Source organism: Rattus norvegicus, chromosome 15 (assembly GCF_021556685.1).
Source record: "Rattus norvegicus strain SHRSP/BbbUtx chromosome 15, alternate assembly SHRSP_T2T, whole genome shotgun sequence".
NCBI lineage: Eukaryota > Metazoa > Chordata > Mammalia > Rodentia > Muridae > Rattus > Rattus norvegicus.
Genome location: NC_141548.1, coordinates 4,817,806 through 4,838,058, shown reverse-complemented (window position 1 = coordinate 4,838,058; position 20,253 = coordinate 4,817,806). Strand labels below are relative to the sequence as shown.

At 42.1% G+C, this 20,253-nt stretch overlaps 2 protein-coding genes across 3 annotated transcripts in view; both read left to right on the top strand.

Annotated features, from left to right (window-relative positions):
• LOC148000679 (disks large homolog 5-like) overlaps positions 1-7,164 on the top strand; it is a 58,580-nt gene extending 51,416 nt beyond the window's left edge. Inside the window, exons 2-6 of one of the 2 annotated variants that reach the window (XM_087586914.1) lie at positions 2,247-2,581; positions 3,705-3,797; positions 4,547-4,706; positions 6,083-6,214; positions 6,657-7,154. In XM_087586914.1, coding sequence (XP_087443040.1) covers positions 3,707-3,797; positions 4,547-4,706; positions 6,083-6,214; positions 6,657-6,858 — 585 coding nt within the window. In that variant the 5' untranslated portion in view covers positions 2,247-2,581; positions 3,705-3,706 and the 3' untranslated portion in view covers positions 6,859-7,154. Of the gene's footprint in view, positions 1-2,246; positions 2,582-3,637; positions 3,798-4,546; positions 4,707-6,082; positions 6,215-6,656 lie in introns of those variants that run through there. The other variant, XM_087586913.1, reaches the window with a different exon arrangement.
• LOC134481937 (disks large homolog 5-like) overlaps positions 1-20,253 on the top strand; it is a 139,451-nt gene that overhangs the window by 19,878 nt on the left and 99,320 nt on the right. The gene's annotated exons all lie outside the window — the stretch shown is intronic.

Genomic DNA, 20,253 nt, shown 5'->3' with positions numbered 1-20,253 from the left:
CTGTGGAGTGGTTAGTAAGAAAAAAAGCATCGCCTAACATGAATAGGTCCCTCCAGAGCATATGCTTAATATTCTAGGTATAGAGCAATTAGCTGTGGAGGGGGGATTAAAAACAAAAACCAAACAAAAAACAAGAACATCAACGATTAACATAAATTTTGAATCCTGGGATTAATGCGTGTGCTGACTTTGATCAGCTTTGTGGATGCTTCTAATAAACACACACGTCCTATCACAGTTCTAGCAGTCGCCAGCAGAGGGAGCTGTGAGGTAGTGTGTGCTTCTTCCTTTCCAAGACACCCCATGGCCTCAGGCCTGCATCCAGTGAGCTGGAACTAAGAGCAGCCTGGTTGAAACTCCTGCTGCCATGGCAGATTCCGCAGGAACATTTTCCTTTGCCCACAAGGAGCCTGTGTGGAGGAGACCTCTTGGCGGGGTCCTCAAGTACTCTGCATGTCCTATTCTACAGGGAGAAGCCCAGATAGGTCTTTGAGCAAGGTCAGTGAGTTGTTGGGGGAAGTCTCTGATTGTGTGGCCGAGGGCCTGGAATGGCTGAGATAATGGCTGCTTCCCTGAGGGCAAAGGATAGACCTTCTAGGGCTCTGACCTCCTACTTTATATTTTCACCTGGTGGCTTATTATTCATATTTTCTTAATGGGATACGACTATGGTCTTGGTGAGCATCTTGTCTCTCTGATTCTCATTCAGTTCTTTGTTGTCACAGACTTTTTGAGCTTACTCCAGCCCCTGGGACTTATTCATACCTCCAAAATTCTCTGACTTTTGGGATTTCTAATATTTGTGGCAAACTGAGTGACAAAAGCAATGAATAGCCTGGTGTTCAGTGCATATGGATCTGTGGGTGTATAGATACCATAAGCCTCTAGGATACACTCTAGGAAAGCAGCAGTGTGCTCTTAGGTCCCCTGTGTGACCTCACTTAACTTTGCCAATTTGTGGGCTTCTATTCTGCTGCTCTCAGAAATGGAAACTCCTGGAATAGATGTATAGTGTCCCATTACCTTTGTCATTCTTAGGATATTAGTGGGAGTAAGTTTGATTGAAATATACTCTCAAGAACATTATCCAAATCAGTGCTTCTTGTGTGCTGTCTATATGAAGTACCAAGTTCACAGACAGATCTGCATGAACTTCCCAAAGCCAGCAAATTGGAGCATGAAGAAAGCCCAAGGCATCCATTACCAGCATCCTCAGCACCTGCCCCAGGACAGGGTAAATTGGCTTTGGTGGAAGAAGGGATCTACTGTGATAGCTGGCCCTCATACACCCAGAGAAGAATATACTAGGAGAGTTGGGGAAGGATTGTGGGAGAGAGTAACCGGGTGTCAGGGGGCAGTGAGCAGCTTGCAATGTGAATAAGTAAAATATGTATAAATAAAAAATAAAATAAAGTTCTTTAACAAAATGGGACACCGTGTAATGTTGTAGTAACTCTACTATGTTTACACTAGCTAACACTTTAACAACTAGAGTGACTAGACATGATAAAGTAGGATGCCTCTGTCACTTACAAATACTATTTACACAGCAAAGATAAATGCACGACTTGCAGCCCAAAGATCGATTGTTTCCAGCACATCTATGTGACTCTCCTTCCCTTTATCAGGACTCTGGAGGCCTCTGTTCATCCAGGTCTCACAGATCATCCAAAAGGCAGTCCCTTACCAGCTCTGGTCAAGTGCCCTTGTGCTCTTGGTAGACCTCTGCTCAGGCTGCAGAGGCACTGAAGGGCAGCCTTTTCCATGCGTGGGAAGCCATTATTTCAGCCTTTCCAGACTCTCTGCTACTCAACTGGAGACTTCTGCAGAGGCCTGTCAATCTCAAAACCAGAAGCTTGGGTAATCCAAAACCCTAGGATGCCATCCTGCACTCATGATGTGTTGATTACCTGAGACCATACACGTTAACTCTCTTCTTCATGCCTGTTTTCCTTCTTTGAAAGTAAATAATGTGATCATGTGTGGTGTGGGTGGTATGAGCAAAATCTTTACCATGAAGAATAGGGCCATGAAGAGTGTGGACTTAACATTCTAGGTACAGAGCAAATAGAGGGAATTACCAAAGAAAACAACAGGAATTCTAACAACAATTGCAAAAAAAAGAAGAGAAAAAAGAAAAAAAACTTTATGGGTGCTGGGATTAAAGGCATGTATCAACTCTGACCAGCATTGTAGGTATTTCCAATAAAATATTAAAAAACAAAAAAACCCGATTATTCTTTTAGCAAGTGCAGCAGAGAAGACTGTGAGAGATCATGTGCTGCTACCACCATGCTATGATTCTGTAGCAACAACTTCCTTGGTGATAGGAGCCTGTATGCAGCAGGCCCCTTGGTGGGACTGTCATCTCAAAAAAAGATGCTTCAGTCATCCAAAAGATTGGACTCCAGTATACTTCAGGCCAGGAAAGAAGCCAGCCACCAAGAGTGAAAGAACAAAGGAAAAATTACATTGGAAAAATATGTGCCTTATTTGGAAGAAATGACCCTAAACTTCTGAAGCATCCATCATCTCCACACCTCTGTTTTGAGCTTTGTATAGCGATGTTGTCCAACTCCAGGTGGGAGTCAGAGGCAAAGCCCTTCCCAGAGAAGACAGACGTGTTTTTGACTCTTACATCTGTGAGGTTAGGAGGCGTCATAGCACAGATTGAGCTAACCTAGGAGAAGAACACAGAAGCCACAGATGACAATGCCAAATGGACTTTCCCCTGAACTTATGGACCCACTAAAATTGAGGTTTAACCTGACCTCAGGCCCTTCGACTCCCTGCCCATCCTGCTGATTCTTATGTTTGCTAGGAGTAAAGTATCAAGGGGCAACCCCCAATATCCTCATGCCTGGACTTGGAAATTAAGGAAGACAGATATTGGAGAAGTGATGGCTGTCGGGCTACAATGTAGGAACACGCAGTCCAGGTTGACCTTTACTCACTGATGACCAATTTAATTGTCTGGCTATATTTGAGAAAGGGATGATGTCCAACTTAATATGTAAAAGAAGGGACAGAAATTTATGATTTTATATTTACCCTGTAGTTGATCCCCTATATTCCAAAGAGAAGGGAGTTTTTATTGAAAAAAGTAGGATTATTAACATTGACTTTGTGAAATACATGGACGTGTATGTGGAAATAGTACTGGCTATCAAGGAATGCACAATAAGCTAATATTATCCAGGTTTTATAAAATTAAAATTATAGGAGAAATATATTGGCCTCTAGGAAACAGGAAAACTTTGGGAATTGGACTGTATGTATGTGCATCGTCTCAGGTGTAGATTTATTATTGATAGAAATCGTCCTCATTTGTGGTCCCTAGAGATTTAGATACCAACAAAAATCTCTTCTCCAATTCAGGGTTGTAATCAACTCTCCCCATCAAGAGCATTGATGACATCTGATGAAGCAGAGAGAAATATCTAACTCTGGAGGAGAAGTTGCCAAAGGATATTCCCTGGGTCACAGGAGAGGCTGCAGAAAAGGGCCCCATAGAAATTGGTTGCTTTTGGGAGAGCTGGGTAGCAGGTAGGCCATAGAACTTCCCAGTGACATCATCAGTAATGTCTTCCTTGGACAATCTCTTGTATCTAAGAGAGCACTAGAATCTTCTGTGACGTCACCAGTGTTGTGGTGACACAAACTGCCTGTGGGATTCCCTCAGTGCCTTTTGGGTTCACAAACAGGCATGTTTCACCAGCTGCTCAAGCTAGTTCAGAAGGAGAGGGGAGATCAAGGAGAGACCAGACCGAGGCAGAAGAAAGCTGGCCTCCTGTCTTGTAAGTACAGAAGAATGAAATCATTCTGGGGAAGGCACAGTGAGTACTGGGTAGAGTCGGGGAACTTCCTCCAGGAGGTAGGTTTGAGCTGTGCCTTTCAGGAGTCGGCCTTACAAGCAGGAGCCTTGGAATTTGTCAATTGCAGACCAAGAGTCAAGAGTCCTGATGAGTAATTTGACAGAGAGCCAGGAATTGGCAGGCCTGCAGCTTCTTTTCTATGAGCTTTTTAATTTTACTGCCAAGGAGTGCCAGGAGGAAGCCCTATGAGGATAACAATGTGCCCATTCATGGTTGGGTGCTGAAGCACTTCATCCTCTAGATTCCTGTAGGTTACTAAGTCTGTGATGACAAGAACAAGGAAGGATGCACCCCCTAGTCATGAATTGAGGTCGCAGACACTTTAAGCTTGAACACACGATTAGGGTTTGATGGTGCTGTGAACTCCAGGATTTACCTGCTCCACGTCTGATATCTGCTGACAATGTCCCAAATCTTTATGTCTGAGGTAGATTCTATCTTTCAGTATGAGGGATCATGTAATAGTGAGTGAGGCTTATGTATGGCAATGGAGGTTGGGAAGAGGGAAATAGCTTAAGAGTCCACATTAGAGATAGCTTTTCTTCTCTTTCAGGGATTCAACAAGTCTCCAGCCTTTCCTCTTCCTCAACCTCCATTTTGAGACTCAGAATGGTCTTTTCTACCCATGGGCTATCCAATATGTACATTCATTTGTGTTTATCTATCTACAGGGTTTATTCAGAAGGCATCATCAGAAAATTTCATCAGTAACCATGAAAAGCGTATAAAGAAATTGGAGGAACTAAAATCTGAAATCCAGAAGTGTAAAATCGAGCGGGATGAACTTTCTCGAAACCTGGACCTTTATGTCAATGATGGTTTGAACTACAGGTAGTCATTATGCCCTGTAACCTACTGACTGTCTTGTGCTCTCTCTGCTAAGCCAAGATTTCCTCACATCCAGAAAGTGTTTCACCTCTCATCCTGGACTTTAAGGAGCCTTGGCAGGTGCTGGCCTGTGAGAGAAGCTAGGTGCTGTGTGTTTAGGGTCAACCTCTCTTGTACTTGACCCTGAGCTCCTTGGAGTTGGATTGGATTTTTTCAACAGCTGGAAGGACCTGGTCACACTTGCTGCATCTAAGTGTGTGAATGAAATGCCTGAATGTCATCACTCTTACTCTGATTTTGGTCGTTATACACTGATTCTATGGCACCTTTATGATAAAGTTGGCATTCTAATTATGTTTGTATATGGGTTGGTATGTATGGATGGATGTGAAAGTATTTGTGTGTGTTTTGCTCAGGATCAGGGAGTCTGGGACCTTTGATTGGGTCTGAGGATTTGTTTGATGAACAGTTTGCAGGTCATGATAGTGATGAGTCCGTGGAGGCCGTCATTGATCAACAGAGCACTTTGCTCCTTCTGTTTACCTTGCTGGCACATAGGGCTCTCCTGAGGGGAGGAGGTGTTATGAATCCTCTTCCCTATAAAAGGTAGTTACGGCCTCTGGGAGTCATGTAACAAGGATTGAGAATCCCTGCTTTCAAAACAAGAGAAATGTCATCACACATCTTTCTGTTGGACCCAAGGCTGTGGCACAGACTGGAGGAAACATCTTATACTTCTTACACAACTGTTCAATTCCTTCATGCTGACCTGACCAGATCTTGAAAGTCGGCTCCGTCCATTTGGTCCCCTGGCTCTGCCGTCCAATGCCCAGGATAATTAGTTTAACCAGAACCAATAGGAAGGAGCAAGTTTGTGTCATATAAATGGGCTTAGGTAGTCCAGAGAGCAGTCTAATTTTATTTATTTATTTATTTGTTTATTTATTTATTTATTTATTTTCCTGCTTTGAACTTTATTTTCTTTTTTTTAATTATCCAAGGATGGTTTATTGTGACCTAGAAAAGGTCACTGTGGGAATAAATTCTTGGCACTTGTTATTCCCAAACATGCAGCTCTCAGACTTTCCCCCCACCTATACAGAGGGTCTTTGTAGGACCGTATCTCACCAGCCTTTTAAGGAGCCCTTATTTCAAAACAAATGTGTGCTGATTTGCAGAGAAATATTTTCTATGGGAGAGTGATGGTTTGAGTCTCACTGTTGTGTTTTTGCTGTGGTCTTTGAGTTTTCCACTTTCTTCCCTAGCCCCCATTCCTTGAATTTGAATTTTTTATTGGGTATTTTTTATTTACACTTCATCTAATTCTGAAATAATGAGTTCAGACAGTTATTTGTTCCTTGGGTCATGTTCTAAAACAGGCTGAGTGTTGAATTGCCAATGCTTAAATCCCAACATGAGATGAGAACGATGGATATGCCTAAGATGACCAACTGGATAAGTGATGCCATGGAGAAGTACAAGGAGCTCACACAAGAGAACAATTCCTACCGGTGAGTCACTGACAGAAAGGAGACCCCAGCACTAGGCGGGAAATACTTCTGTCCAGCTATGACTTTGAAAAAAGATCTGTGGTCCATGAGAAACACATGGAAAGTTTGTATAGCTGCTGGGTCTTCTATCATCCCTCAGAGGGGATTGGCCCTCCACCTGCCAATGGTTTTAGAATACCATGAACACATAAGCACCCATATGCACCATTTCCTCTTGTTTGATGTGCATATACCGTCTTAGTGTCAGGATTTTCTGAAGTACTTTGATTCCCATGGAGTGCAGACTCGGGATTTGACCTTCCTCTAATTGGTGCTAACACGCAAACTGTGGCTCTATTCTGGAGATGCCTGGGGATGGGGCCCTTGAAGGGATGATTGTACTTGCAGGAGTGGCAGGCAAACAGAAACTGCCTGGGATTTACCATTATTTGTTTTGATTCAGTATCAGAAACTTCCACCTCCTGAATGAACGCAATGAATTGAAGAAGAATGTAAGGATTTTGATGAATGAGAACAGAAAACTGCTGGTGGAGCAGACTGAACTGCAAGCATCCTGTGAGGAGGGAAAGAGGTTCTGTGAGGAGGCCAGCAAGACCATCTACACCGCAGATATTGAATCCTTGTGTCCTGTTACTTTTGAGTAAATCGAATGTATCCTTGTGAATCAAACAGTGATCTCGAACTCGTCACTCTTAAGAACCTTCTTTATTGAAGTGTGATGTAACCATCTGAAATCCCACAGCTCTCAGGCAGAGATGGATCTCTGCATTCTCACAGGGATTGGGCATCATAATTACTTCCCAGTCAGACTGAGATACAAAGAAAATTGTACTTTCAGTGTAGATTGTGTGTCCAACTCTGAATACCAACTTCATGATGAAAAAATTATCAATGCTGTATCCTTATCAAATATTTAGCCACCGTTAAATATACTCTTTTGTGGATGAGAGTGTTGAACATATAAATGGGATATTCCTCAGGTTTTCTGTAGTATCTCCCAGGAAATAAAACAATATTATAGGGAGTATAGAAGCAGTCATGAAACAGAATTGCTTGCTTTTGGTTTCCTTCAAACATGATATCAATTGTAACTGCACAGAAGAGATAATAAATTGCAAGAGCTTTTAGGGGATAGGGTTTTTATGGTTGGTTGTTTTCTTGTTCTTCTTGATTAGGATGGTGACTTTTGTTCTTGACAATGTACTATGTTCCATTTGGGATTTCAACTCAAGCAGACCACATAGTTTACAATTCAGTTTCTAGATTTCTTTAAAAGCTGGACCAAATATCCAGGCAAAGGTGCCCTATGAGTTTTCTCCTTTGTTTTTCCCTCCTTTTGGCGCTTTTGTTTTTGTTTGTTGTTGTTGTTGATTTTTTTTATTTTTATGAGTGTTTTGCCTTCTGTAGGTCTGTGCGTGCTGTTCCCCAAAGGCCAGAAGGGGTCATTGGGTTTCACCTGGAACTTAAGTGACAGAGGATTGTTAGGTGCCCTGCAGGTCTTTTGAGAAACAAATTCTCAAATGATGAGCCATCTCTCCAGCCCCTTCCATGGACGTTTGTCCTTCATTGTGTTCCTTATTTGTGGCAATGGATCATACCTGAACAAAGTGTTTCTTGAGATATGTAGGGACACATTTATGGGGTCTGCATGCTAATTATCTAGACTTCCAGGCATCTATGTGAAGTTTTTAGTTAGGGTTTCACTGCTCTGAACAGATACCATGACTAAGACAAATGTTATAAAGGGCAGCATTTAATTGGAGCTGGCTTAAAGGTTCAAATTTTCAGTTCCTTATCATCAAGGTGGGAGCCTGGCAGCATCTAAGCAGATATGGTGCTGTAGGAGCTGAGAGTTCTACATCTTCATCTGATGTTTGCTAGCAGAATACTCAGTTTCAGGCAGCTACGATGAGGGTCTTAAAGGCCAGACCCACAGCAAAACACCTGACCCAACAAGCAAATATCTACTCCAAAGGAGCCATACCTGATAATAGTACCACTCCCTGGGCCAAGCGTATACAAACCTTCACATTCCACTCTGAGGCTTCCAGAGGCTTCTTCAAACCTATGAGACTATGGGGGCCACATCTAGACATAGCACAATGCAAAATACATTAGGTCAACTTCCAGAATTCCCATAGTTCATAGCAGTCTTAAAAATGTTCAGTGTAAAGTTGAACGTCTCATCTGAGATTGATCCAAGCACTTACCTGTAACACCCGCGCTAGAGAGGAACCCAGCTGGGTAAACTTTAAACTCTGCATCTCCATGTCTGATGTCAACGTGGTCTTCAGATCTCCAACTCCCTTTTGATCTTTGTTGATTGCAAGAAAAGTTTCCTGCTGTGCTGTTTGCACTCCGTGTTTGCAGCTTTCCTCAGTAGAGAGTCCATGGCTCTGGCATCTCAAACATCTGTATGTCTCCAAGGCGACTTCAATGTTCCAGCTTCTTCCTTCAATATCTGGGACCCACACATGATCTGGGCTCCTCCGAAGAGTTGAGGTCACGTCTCCAGCTCTGCCCTCTGTAGCACTCTAACCTCAGGTTGATCCTTACCACGGATGCTTCTGTTCTTGGTGATCATCCAGTGGCACTGGAATTTCCAATGTACTGGGGTCTTTCACTGCAACTAAGCTTCACCAGAGCCTTCCATAGGCTCTTTTCGTGGTGCCCAGTCCCAGATTCTTTGCATGACCTCTTAAGTCCTGGGCCATCAAGAAAAATGGAGTCATCACCTTAACTAATGGCCTTCCATGGCATATCACAGTGTCAAGCCTCACCTCCTCTTCATGACCCTTTCGTGTTTTCAAAACCAGTACTAACTGGGTGACTGTTAGACTTTACCAAGGAGAGCTGTAGCACCAGCTTCAGCCTTGGCTCTTTCTATAACACAGCTTCTTTGTGCTCTCAAAAAGCACTCTCCGTAAGATTTTACCACTTTGATTCTGGTCTCATTTTAATCAGCACTAATTTCTTAGTTCCAGTGAACCAGCACCAATTGTCCAGTAGTCCCTTCTATTCTGTACACTAAAATCAGGGCTTTGTGGGCAAAGCTGCTGACTTCTGCTGCTCGGAGGTGCTGGAATTGCTCACCTCATTCTATTCCATTATCACTAGCTTCCTCTTTTCCACTCCTTCCCTGCCTCAGCTTGCCTGTCCTGGATCTTCCTGTGTAGATTGACCTTGAACTCAGATCTTCATGCCTGTCTCAACGCCCTGGCAGTCCCCTACATTGGGGAAATGATCCTTCAGAGGTCGTTGAAGTTAGGGTTTTACTGCTGTGAACATATAGCATGACCAGTGAAAGTCTTATAAAGGACACCATTTAATTGCAGCTGTCTTACAGGTTAAGATGTTTAGTCCAATATCTTTAAGGTGGGGGCGTGTCACCCTCTAAGCAAGTATGGTCCAGTAGGAGTTGTGAATTCTACATCTTCATCAGAAGTCTGCTAGCAGAATACTAACATTCAGGCCTTTCTCTAACCCCAGATATCTTAATCAAGCAACTGGCTTTTGAAAATGCTAATACAGTAGAGAAATGCTGTCTCAAAAACCAACCAACCAACCAACCAACCAACCAACCAACCAGACAAAGACATATTAAAAACAGCAACAACAAATGAAAGAAAGAAAACACCAATGCATACTCTTATGTGACCTTACCACCAAGTTATTTCTGAATTGTAAATAAAAATGCCTATAGTCAAAAGCTGTGCAGAATTAAGACAGGTGTTCCCTGGTGATCCCAGCGTGGGGGTGGGAGGAGACCATTACAGACAGGGGTAGAAACAAGAATGTAAACAGAGGAGAAGTCACAATGAGGTAAGAATCTTTAAATAATGGCCATGTGAGTGGGCTAATTGGAGTGAAAAGCAACCCAGAGAAAACCATGGCAAATTATACAATGGAATTATTGGAGAAATATGCATAATAGTATAGAGGATAGCTATCTGCCCAGTTCTTGTGCTAATTAAGGATTATCATAGACCTTTTATCCAGAAACTAAATGGACAAAGGATGGGCAGAAATCCATGGTTGGGATCAAATACTTTCCACCACACAAAACCAGATCCAGCCCCTAGAATTACAATCTTCCCAAGCCCAGATACCTACAGACCAGCATAGAAACACAACCAGTCACAGCCATGACATTAAAATCTTTATTAGAGCCATCAACACTATGACAGAAGGCCCTGAATATGTCAACATGACAGAAGAACAGGAATAAAAAGAGTGTAAAACAGCATTTGCACACATGAGAGAGGTCTTTAAAGAGAAAAATAAAGAAATCTGTGAAAACACTAACTGTGGAAGGAAATGAATGAAGGAAACCTAAACAGAGAGATGTGGATGAGTAAAATGTAGGAACTCAAATAGTCTCTCAGAGGCAGACCTTAATAACAGACTCCAACAGTGGAATAGAGAACCTCAGGCATTGAAGAGATGATAGAAGGAATGGATACGTAGATAGAGGGAAAATGTTAAATTCAAAGGGAAGAAAAGCGTGGAGGGGGGAAAGGAATAAAGGAAAAGTAAAGGAAGAAAGGAAGGAAGGAAGGAAGGAAGGATGGAAGGAAGGAAGGAAGGTAGGAAGGAAGGAAGGAAGGAAGGAAGGAAGGAAGGAAGGAAGGAAGGAAGTCAATCCTGGAAGAAAACATCCAAGAAATAGGATTTGTCTGCAAAATAACAAATATAATAATAAAATGATAAAGAGAATAAAGTATATAGGACGGATGAAAATAAACTCAGGGCAAAAGGAAATAAAACAAAAACAACCAAAAAAAAATTCTCAACAAAATCATAGAAGAAAATGTCCTTAACTTAAACAAGAGACTTATCAAAGTAAAAGGAGCACACAGTATGAAACAGACTGGAGTGGAAAAGAAATTCCCTGGGCATATATTACCTAAGACAGTAAACATGGAGAACAAATAAGTGTAATAAAAGCTGCAAGGGAAAAAGTACTGGTAACATACACAGTCAGTCCTCCCATGAGAATCACACATTACTTCTCGCTACAGACTCTAAAAGCCAGAAGTCTCCGCCTTACCTGGAATCCGCACAGGATACAAGAGGACAAACAACTGTGCCTAAGCCGAGCAGGCAGCGCAAAGGCGCCTGTGAAGGACCCGCAGACACCCACCACCTTAGTCAGCTTCATCAGAGCAGAGAGTCTAAAGTCTTTTCCTCCTTCAAGCATGGCACTCAAGCCCATTTTATTTCATTCCCTGCCTTCATTTTGATGGCTTCTACTTCCCTTCATAAGTTTGTCATTTAGTTTCTTTTCTCTCTGTTTTTGCTTCTTTGTTTCTTTCTTTCTTTCAACTAATATAAAGGACCAGCAATTTGATATTTCTAACCTAATATTTGTTGTGGGTTATGCCATGCATACTTGCACATTAAAATTCTTTTTTCTTATATTTGCCACACTTTAATCGGACTCATTAGCTTTGCTCAATCTCTGTTCTTGGGTTTTCTGAGGTGAGTGAATGTTGGGGTGACCTCATTCCCAATTCCTGATCCTTGTGCCTCTGAAGTCAAATGATTATGAATTTTCAAAGTTTTCTTTGCCTGTGGATATGTGCGTGTGTCTGGGCACATATGTGCCACAATTTTCAGTTCATGTTTCTTCTAGGAGTCCCAGGTATTGAACTCAGATAATCATACTAGGGCAGCAAGTCCTTTTACTGATGAGTACCTTGCTGCTATTGCACGTGTGTGTGTGTGTGTCTAATTTTCATATATGTATATGTCATATATTGTGCGTATCTCTGCCTCTCAATACCATTGTCCTTCCTTTCCTCACCTCTTCTATCGTTTCTTTTTATCCCTCTGGACAGTTTCTCATTGTTCACATCAGTTTAAAATGTAGGAACACACACACACACACACACACACACACACACACACTGTTTGAAAGCAAATTAAAATGAAAAAATAAAAATATGCAGTCTTTTTGATCAGTACTCCTTAGCAATAGCTTTCCTTTGATTTTTTTATACAATTGATATATAATAATTAATGGGCAAGCAGCTTGAAATTTTTCCTTAATGATTATATCCTTGGAATTTTCATAAATGTTTCATAAATGTTATACTGTCTGCAGATAAAAATGTCAACTTTTAATTCCTACTAGTTACAGGCCTTAAATTATCACGTTCCTCCATTCTGACCACAGCCCTCTAGTGTCTATAAGTGCGATCACCACTTAGTGCTCAATGAAAGGGGAACAGAAGAGTGGTGTTGTTCTGACCCCTTCTAGCCAATGGCCCTTATGTGTTTGTCCTGAAGAAATGAGGATATGGATTACTAGGTATGGGGTGCCACCTTGTGGAAGTGAGAATTTAGTGCACCTGAGCGATGTCTTCTCCCACAGTTGCCTTGGCTGGAGGATTCCTGAATCATCCCAGTCACAAGCACTCCTCTCTCAAAAGAAACCCAACCTCAGCTTTAAAGGAAACGGACACTTAATTTCCAGTGAGATTCGTGCACATCCCTCACTCTGGCATAAGTCCAAAGGACTTTCAGAAAAATAAAAGGGCACTTAACAACATTAGAAAATTCATGCCAGAGTCTTCTGTCTAGTCCAATGGAACAATGCCTCGAAATACCCAGCCATGCCGTGAATCTTCTAAGGTGACAGCATATTTCATAATGCCCTCTTAGGCACTTAATTGCTTTTTTTGTGGTTTTAGGACACAAAGAAGAAAGTGCCTTTCATGGTGGTGGTCCACTGTTAGTTCAAGAGTTCAAGCAGGAGGGCAGAGGCAGGGAGTAGAACATCCTTGTTTACATAGATAGTTCCATGCTAAATACAAACAAAAAGATCTTGGATTACAAATACAAGACCCCAAATGAACATGTCGCTGCAGATGTGTGTCCCTTCTGAGTGCACAGGTGAAGATCAAACTTTATCATGCCGAGAGAACATTCATAAGAAAATTACTGGAGACACCAGGCAGATTAGAATAGTAGTAATGGGGGTTGGGGATTTAGCTTAGTGGTAGAGCGCTTGCCTAGCAAGCACAAGGTCCTGGGTTGGGTCCCCAGCTCCGAAAAAAAGAAAAGAAAAAAAAAAGTAATGGTGCCGGAGAGGTGGTTCCACAGTTAATACTGGCTACTGTTCCAGAGGTCGGAGTTCAATTCCCAGCAACCACATAGTGCCTCACAATCATCTATAGTGAGATCTGGCGCCCTCTTCTGGCCTGCAAGCATGCATGCAGGCAGAATGCTGTATATGTCAAAAATCTTAAACAAACTAAAATAAAAATAAATAGGTTTGGAAACTATGTGTATAATTATATATAAGTATAAAAAGTGCAACTACAGCTACTGCTATCCTGCATATATATCCAGTGGCCTGTACCGTTCTTTTATTTCTGATAGTTCACCCATCACTTCAATAACTGAGACCAGTGTCACTTGTGAAATAACTTCATCTAAGTTATAAATGTACCATTGTCATTCAAACCTGGAAATAATAACCATTTGATGGAATGTACAAAGAGTTTTAGTCAGTATGTTGCCACAGGATCTGTCAAGGGTTGGAGAGATTGTTCAGTGATTAAGAGCACCAACCACTCTCCCAGAGATCCTGAGTTCAAATCCCAACAACCACATGGCTACTTACAGCCCTCTGGTATGGGATCTGACGCCCTCTTCTGGTGTGTCTGAAGATAGCGGCAATGTACTCACACAAGTAAAAATTAAATATTAAAAAAATAGAAAGAAAGAAACGCAGGACCTCTAAGTATAATCAGGGAGACCTAAATGTCATGGACTTGGTGGGTGGGGCAGGGTGGCCTTGATCCTACAAGAATCTACCTACTTCTTTATCCCAAGTACTGGAATTGGCACTTTGAGTCACTATGCCCAGTTGTGAAGAGTCCTTTCGTGGTTGTGGTGAGCAACTTTGCTTATCATTTCCCATCAGCCAATTCTTTCTATGTAAATGAGACTATTTCTGTAGTGTCTGGTTTCAGGTGAATTCTGATTGGCTGTGTGATTCTGACATTTTTGTGGCTCCAGTTGACTAAAGAGGAACCCATCCATGGTTTTCTAGGTCTCTGAGTGTTTTTACCTCTTTTAAAAATATTAATCAATCATGTTTATTTAAAGTATTAACATCAGAAATTTTTAATGGGAATTTTTAAAAAAAAACCAGTAAACAACCAAATCGATTTTCCTATTCTAGCCATAAGAGCCAGCTGGAGTTTGTAAGAAAAATGATCTAAAGCATCGCTGTCAAGGACTACAGAAAACTGCCACCCACAGGTAAACTGTCAAAGTAAAGTGACTACAGCACAGCTCTGTCACTCATACCAGACAACCCAGAATAAATACCTTATGAAAAGAATTAAAATCTATCCAAACCACTTAAAATACTTAAATGCAGAAACCTTAATTTTCCTTCAGTTGGGCCAGAAACCACTGAACATAAACACACACACAGAACGCACAAAACACACACACATACAACACAAGTCATCATATTCCTTAGTAATTCTGTCCAGAGCAGAGTGCTTATAGGGATAGAAGAAAGTACAATTCCCAGCAATTTCAACTGAATATCATGTAACGCATATTTGTGAAATACATATTTCACAGAATTTTAGGATTAGAGTACATTATACTATCTATCCTTTATTTTCAAAAGTATCGAAAGTTATGAAGAGAATTCCAGCCTAGTATCAGACTTGTGTCCATCAGAATCAGAACAGGTTGCTGTTTGAAACTTTCTTTTATTACAACTGTTTCCTAATGTCACATAGGAAAACCGGCTTCAGCCAGAAATGCCTGTAACTACCACATGCATCTGAATCTCACCCTGGGAAAACCATGAGAATCCATGAGAGAATGTGTGTGGCTCTTTGATGTCCAGCTTTCCTGTAGGTCTCTTCTGGCTTGCACGGACACCACTCCTTGATTCCTCCCTCTACATGGCCGTGCTACCTTCTTGTCTTTGCTCTGCTGATGATCATTGACAATTTGAGGAAGGTAAAAAGTGCCTAGTGTGTTAGTGAATCAGGCCTTTGAATGTCACTCTGAGGGGTTTGGGGGAGAGAATCGACGTAAAACTCACTCTGAATGGTGGTAACACCATAACTCTCAGGCTAGGAGCCTGCACTAAATGGCACAGAGAAGAAGCTAAGAGCTAGAATTTCCCTATTTCTGCTCCCTGCTCCACCCACATGGAAAGAGTCTCATTCACATCCTGCCAGCCAGTCCACTTCTACCAACTGCACCTCTCACGGCTACACTCACCCCTTCTAGGACGGAGTCTGTGCTTCCCGACTCTGAGCCAATGGAACCCTCCTTTCTTCAAATGCTTCTGTGACAGAATGGGAAACACGACCAGTGCAGTCACTGCTTCGTTCTGCCCTTTGCAGTCTCCTCCCACCTGGTTCCCTCACAGCCTTTCCAGTCCAATGTGTCTCCAAGAAAACAGGCTAAAGATTGCACCTTAATTCTCCTTTGACTTGTCTCTGGAAAGAGCCTTTTGCTACATCAGCCCAGGTAGAAGAGTGAAAGAGGAAAAAGAGAAGAGAAGACAGTAGATGGCCTAGGCAAGGGATAACTGAAGTTCTCCTTGTAACACAAGCTACTTCCCAAGATATTACCACTAATCCAGTTTCTGTGTCAATATGGCCCCCAAAACCTAATCACCTATCGTTAGAGCACATTTGCTGACACACTTTTATTGCAGTTCAATTTCTAATACATGACTTTTGAAAACACATCTAAAAGTGGGGTGGGCTTTTCCAGCTGGATTCATGACCTCCTCTCTCCCACTCAGCACCCATACTCAAATCACCTGCGGACATCTCGTTTCCTAAACACAGGTGTGGCTGTCTCTTTTACTTTTCCCCATGGGATAGTTTAGTTAGAATGACCTTACCGCACCAGCCCATCAATTACTGGCCTTCTAGCTTTAATGACTTAGGAAAATTTTTGTTTGTTGATAATGGAAATCGCCCGCTGTATAAAGTCATTTGCTCCTGCTCTCAAACAGAGGAAAAGAAAGAGAGAGAAGGTCTGCCTGCTAGGCATAGTCAAGGTAAGTCAAGGCCCGTGGGCAGATTTTTCAGCCTGCTGAGGTATGGAACCGTAAGAGAAGGTGTACTTGAGGCTTAAAATTCTATTGACCTTGGTGGAAAAAATGGAGAATTTTGGGGAACGGGAACGAATGCATTGTTTATTTTAACAATTTGTTCCTGTTAGCTTGTGGTTATGCTTCCCACAGTACTACAGTAAAACAGGGCTTTGAGAATTACGCTTGTTGTTACCTTGTACCCACCAGCAGCCCTTTCATAACTGTGTCTTCCCTCTTCTTTTGGCCTTTCATATTCTGATCCTCATCTGCCCCTCAGAGGACCTTTCCACTTCCTACCACTCAGTCCACCAAAGTAGGGCCATGCCATTTCAGGAAACTGGAATTTCTGAAAAGCCCACTGAATCTGGAAGGCAATGTACCCCAGGATATGTCCTGCAGCTCAGAGTAAGATGTTGCAAAAAGAGGAAAACTGACTGATCTCCCACTTTGTGCTTTCAAACAGAACAAATACTTAAAAACTTAGTTTCTCCCTCCGCCCCATTCCAGAATCTGATTTCAGCCCTGCACACTGTGCTCTCTTGGATCCGTGGATGCTAAGCTGCAGGGTCTGGAGATGCCAACCTCGCAGATGAATTCAATGTCTGCTCAACTCAGTCCATTCATTCACAGTTCCTGGAGTCATTGTGTCCACCGACCCAGACGCCCATCGCCGATCGAGAGTATTCCACGCAGCGGATCGAGTTCCAGCAAGCAGAAGGATCTTCAGTCCCAGAGCACATTGCTGAACTTACCTGACACGCTGGACAGAACTAAGAGGTTAGTGAGAAACAAGTGTGTGTGAATACCATCCTATGTCGCCATCTGCTGGGCAAATTCAGAATTATATCCTATTACCTTACTTTGGAGTCAGAGGCTTCCTTCTAGCCTCGCATGTGCCTCTGTTCAAGACATAGATGCAGATATTCACAGCCAACCATTGGACTAAGCCTGGGAACCACAGTGAAAGAGTTAGGGAAAAGCCTGAAGGAGATGAAGGGGATTGGAACCCAATATGAAGAACAACAATATCAATTAACTGGAGCCTTCAGATTTCCTCGGGACTAAACTACCAACTAAAGAGGATATATGGTCCCGGCCATGGCTCCTGATGCATATAGTGTAGAGCATGTGTAGCAACAACTGGCTCATCTGACATCTCTGGGAAGGGAGGCAACTGGCCCTGTAGAAACTTGATGTCCCAGAGAAGGGGGATGCTAGAGGGGTGAAGTGGAAGGGGGTGGGTAGATGGAGGAGTGCCCTCTTAGAAACAAAGAGGATTGGGAGGGTATGGGGGTTCAAAGTGGAGAGACCAATGATGGGGATGACATTTGAAATGTAAACAAATAAAATGACTAGTGTATAATAGATGGTAACAGATGTCTCCATAAGGACCAGATGTTCATTATGTGTAACAGGTTCATTGAAAGTCAAAATCCATAACTGTTGTGACTTACTTATTATTGAAATTTCACATAGATGAACCCAATCAACATTTTAACTTCTCTCCTTGAACCTATAATAAATCATTAGTTACCTTTATAAAACAATTTAAAAAGCAGTTAGGGTTTCTACTCTCTTAGGCTTCGATACAGTGCCTCATTTTAGCTGTCCCTCTCTATGTTCCCTCCATTGCTGCCCTCTCCCTGTCTCTTCACATTTCACATTCCTATCTCTGACAGTGTCCCTCAGCCATCCATGAGTGAACTTGTACTTCCCTAAATGAGGACAGTCTGGCCCACGTCCCTAGACCCTCACACTAAACTGATCATACAGTCACACAGATTGAAGAATTAACAGCTAACATCCACATTTAAGTGAATATGTATCCCATTTGTCATTTTCAGTCTAGATTACCTCATCCAGAATGACTTTTACTAGATCCATTCATTGTCCTGCATATTGCATGCTTCCTTTTGCCTTTTGTAATTGTTAAGCAGCAATGCAGTCTGTAAATGCACCACGTTTTCTTTATGCATTCATCCGTTAAGGGACAACTTAAATATTTCCAAATTCTAAGTATTATAAACGAGCTTCACTGAACATGTTTGAGCAAAGGTCTCTATTCTAGGATGAATCAACATCTGGACATGAGACCTGGAGTTGTATCTTAAGGTATAACAATTTTCACCTTCCTGAAGAACCATCGTACTGATTTCAGAAGTTGTTGTAGAAGTTTGCCTTTCCACCAGGAGAATATGAATGTTCCCCTTGCTCCATAACCCAGTCAGCTTGAGTTGTCACACGTGTTATTAACCTTAGTCATACTGACAAGTGTGAAAAGTGATTCAGAGTAATTTTGATTTGCATTTGTGTGATGTACAAGAATGATGGATATTTCTTATGAATTTCTCAGTCATTTGAGTTTCTTCTATTATGAATGTTATGCTTAGATATGTAGCACATTTTAATTATTTTTCTTGATATATAGTGTTTTCATTTTTCAAATATATTTTTATATTAGCCTGTTGGGCCCTACCTTGGAGTGTTTCCCTTCCCCCTCGCTGTGCCTTTCAGCCAAAAGTTGTTTACCCTCTTGGCAGCTGCTCTCTGCCCCTGATTTGGAGCCAGGACCTTCCATGACACCCATTCCTCTTGCTGAGCCTTTCAGCTTATTGTTGTTAAGAAGTTGTTTACGCCCCTGTGTTGGGGCCAGGACTTGTCACAATGCAGATTTCTCCTGTTTTCCTATTTTCCTGGTTGGGGATTTTCACCTGCTTTATTGTTTTTCCACAGCTTTTGCCTCTGGTATATAAGGAGATCTCAGTAAAGCCCGGACAGCATTCTTTTAACACGAATGACCCCAGTGTGTGTTTCTTCTTAACTCTTATAGGCCTATGCCTGGTTCTCAGTGTCCTGATGACACAGGCATCATCAAATGGAGGTCCCACGAAGATTGGGAAAGAGAGGACAACCTGACGAGATGGTCCCAGGAAGCCGGCCAGTGAAGGAGGGACACATTGGGGAAAATGGGCCAGGAAAGGTCCCAGTGAACAGGATACAGAAGCACCGTGGGAATTGAAAGCACATGCAAAGAAAAATAAAGATTTGGGGAGGTGGTGAATAAACCTTGTAAAAAGGGACAAGGTAATAATGGTAAAATGTTTTTTTTGTGTGTGTGTTCTTTTAGAGTTATGCTACAATCTAGAGAAGCAAAGTCAATTCTCATAGATGCTTTTAGTCTTTGGACCCTGATTAGAGACAGTTTACACCCTACATAAGAATGAAAATGCTTTGAGAAAAGCATTCCTCCCAGACGCTCCACAGATGCTTTGGCAAAAGAAGGAAAATGAGATTAAGCTTTTTAAGAGCTCTCCTAGGGACATCCTGCCTCCTTGCTGGCTCCTATTAGAGAAGTGCTTATTTCTGGTTCTGTGTCCTTCAAGTAGGGTATCTGGGTCCTTTTAGTGGGACACCATCTAGCTCCTTCCCTCTATGTCTATTGTCTGTCCTTGGTGTACCAAGCTGTCCATGGATGTCAATTTATGTCTGGGTTTTGCTTCTCGTTGCTTGAATGTTTTATGTTTCATGTTTAAAAGGAAAAATGGTGAAAACTTTAAATGCTGGTTGATTCCCACCTTGATTTAGTTTTAAGTCCTTTCAAGAAAGGAACAAATAAACAAAAACAGTTTCAATTGACCTTTGGAGCCCTGCATCCTAGATAACTGGTTATCTCTGGTGTTAACTGTCATGTGTGTCTCTGACTGGATCCGGCCTCAAAAGAGGAATGTAGCTAGGAGCCTAGGTCTGTCCACTGGGGAAGCTCCCCAGGGGGCTGGCTAAATGTCTACACTAGCTGATCTTAAAGGTGCCAGCAGCTTCAAAGCTTCTATGGTAAGGGAGCTGATGTCTGATTCTCTTAGAGAAATCTGTGACTGTGATTATTGGAATCAACAGGTAACAAGGTGCTTCTTTTAAAATGACACCTAAAAAAGTGAAAATGGTGTTT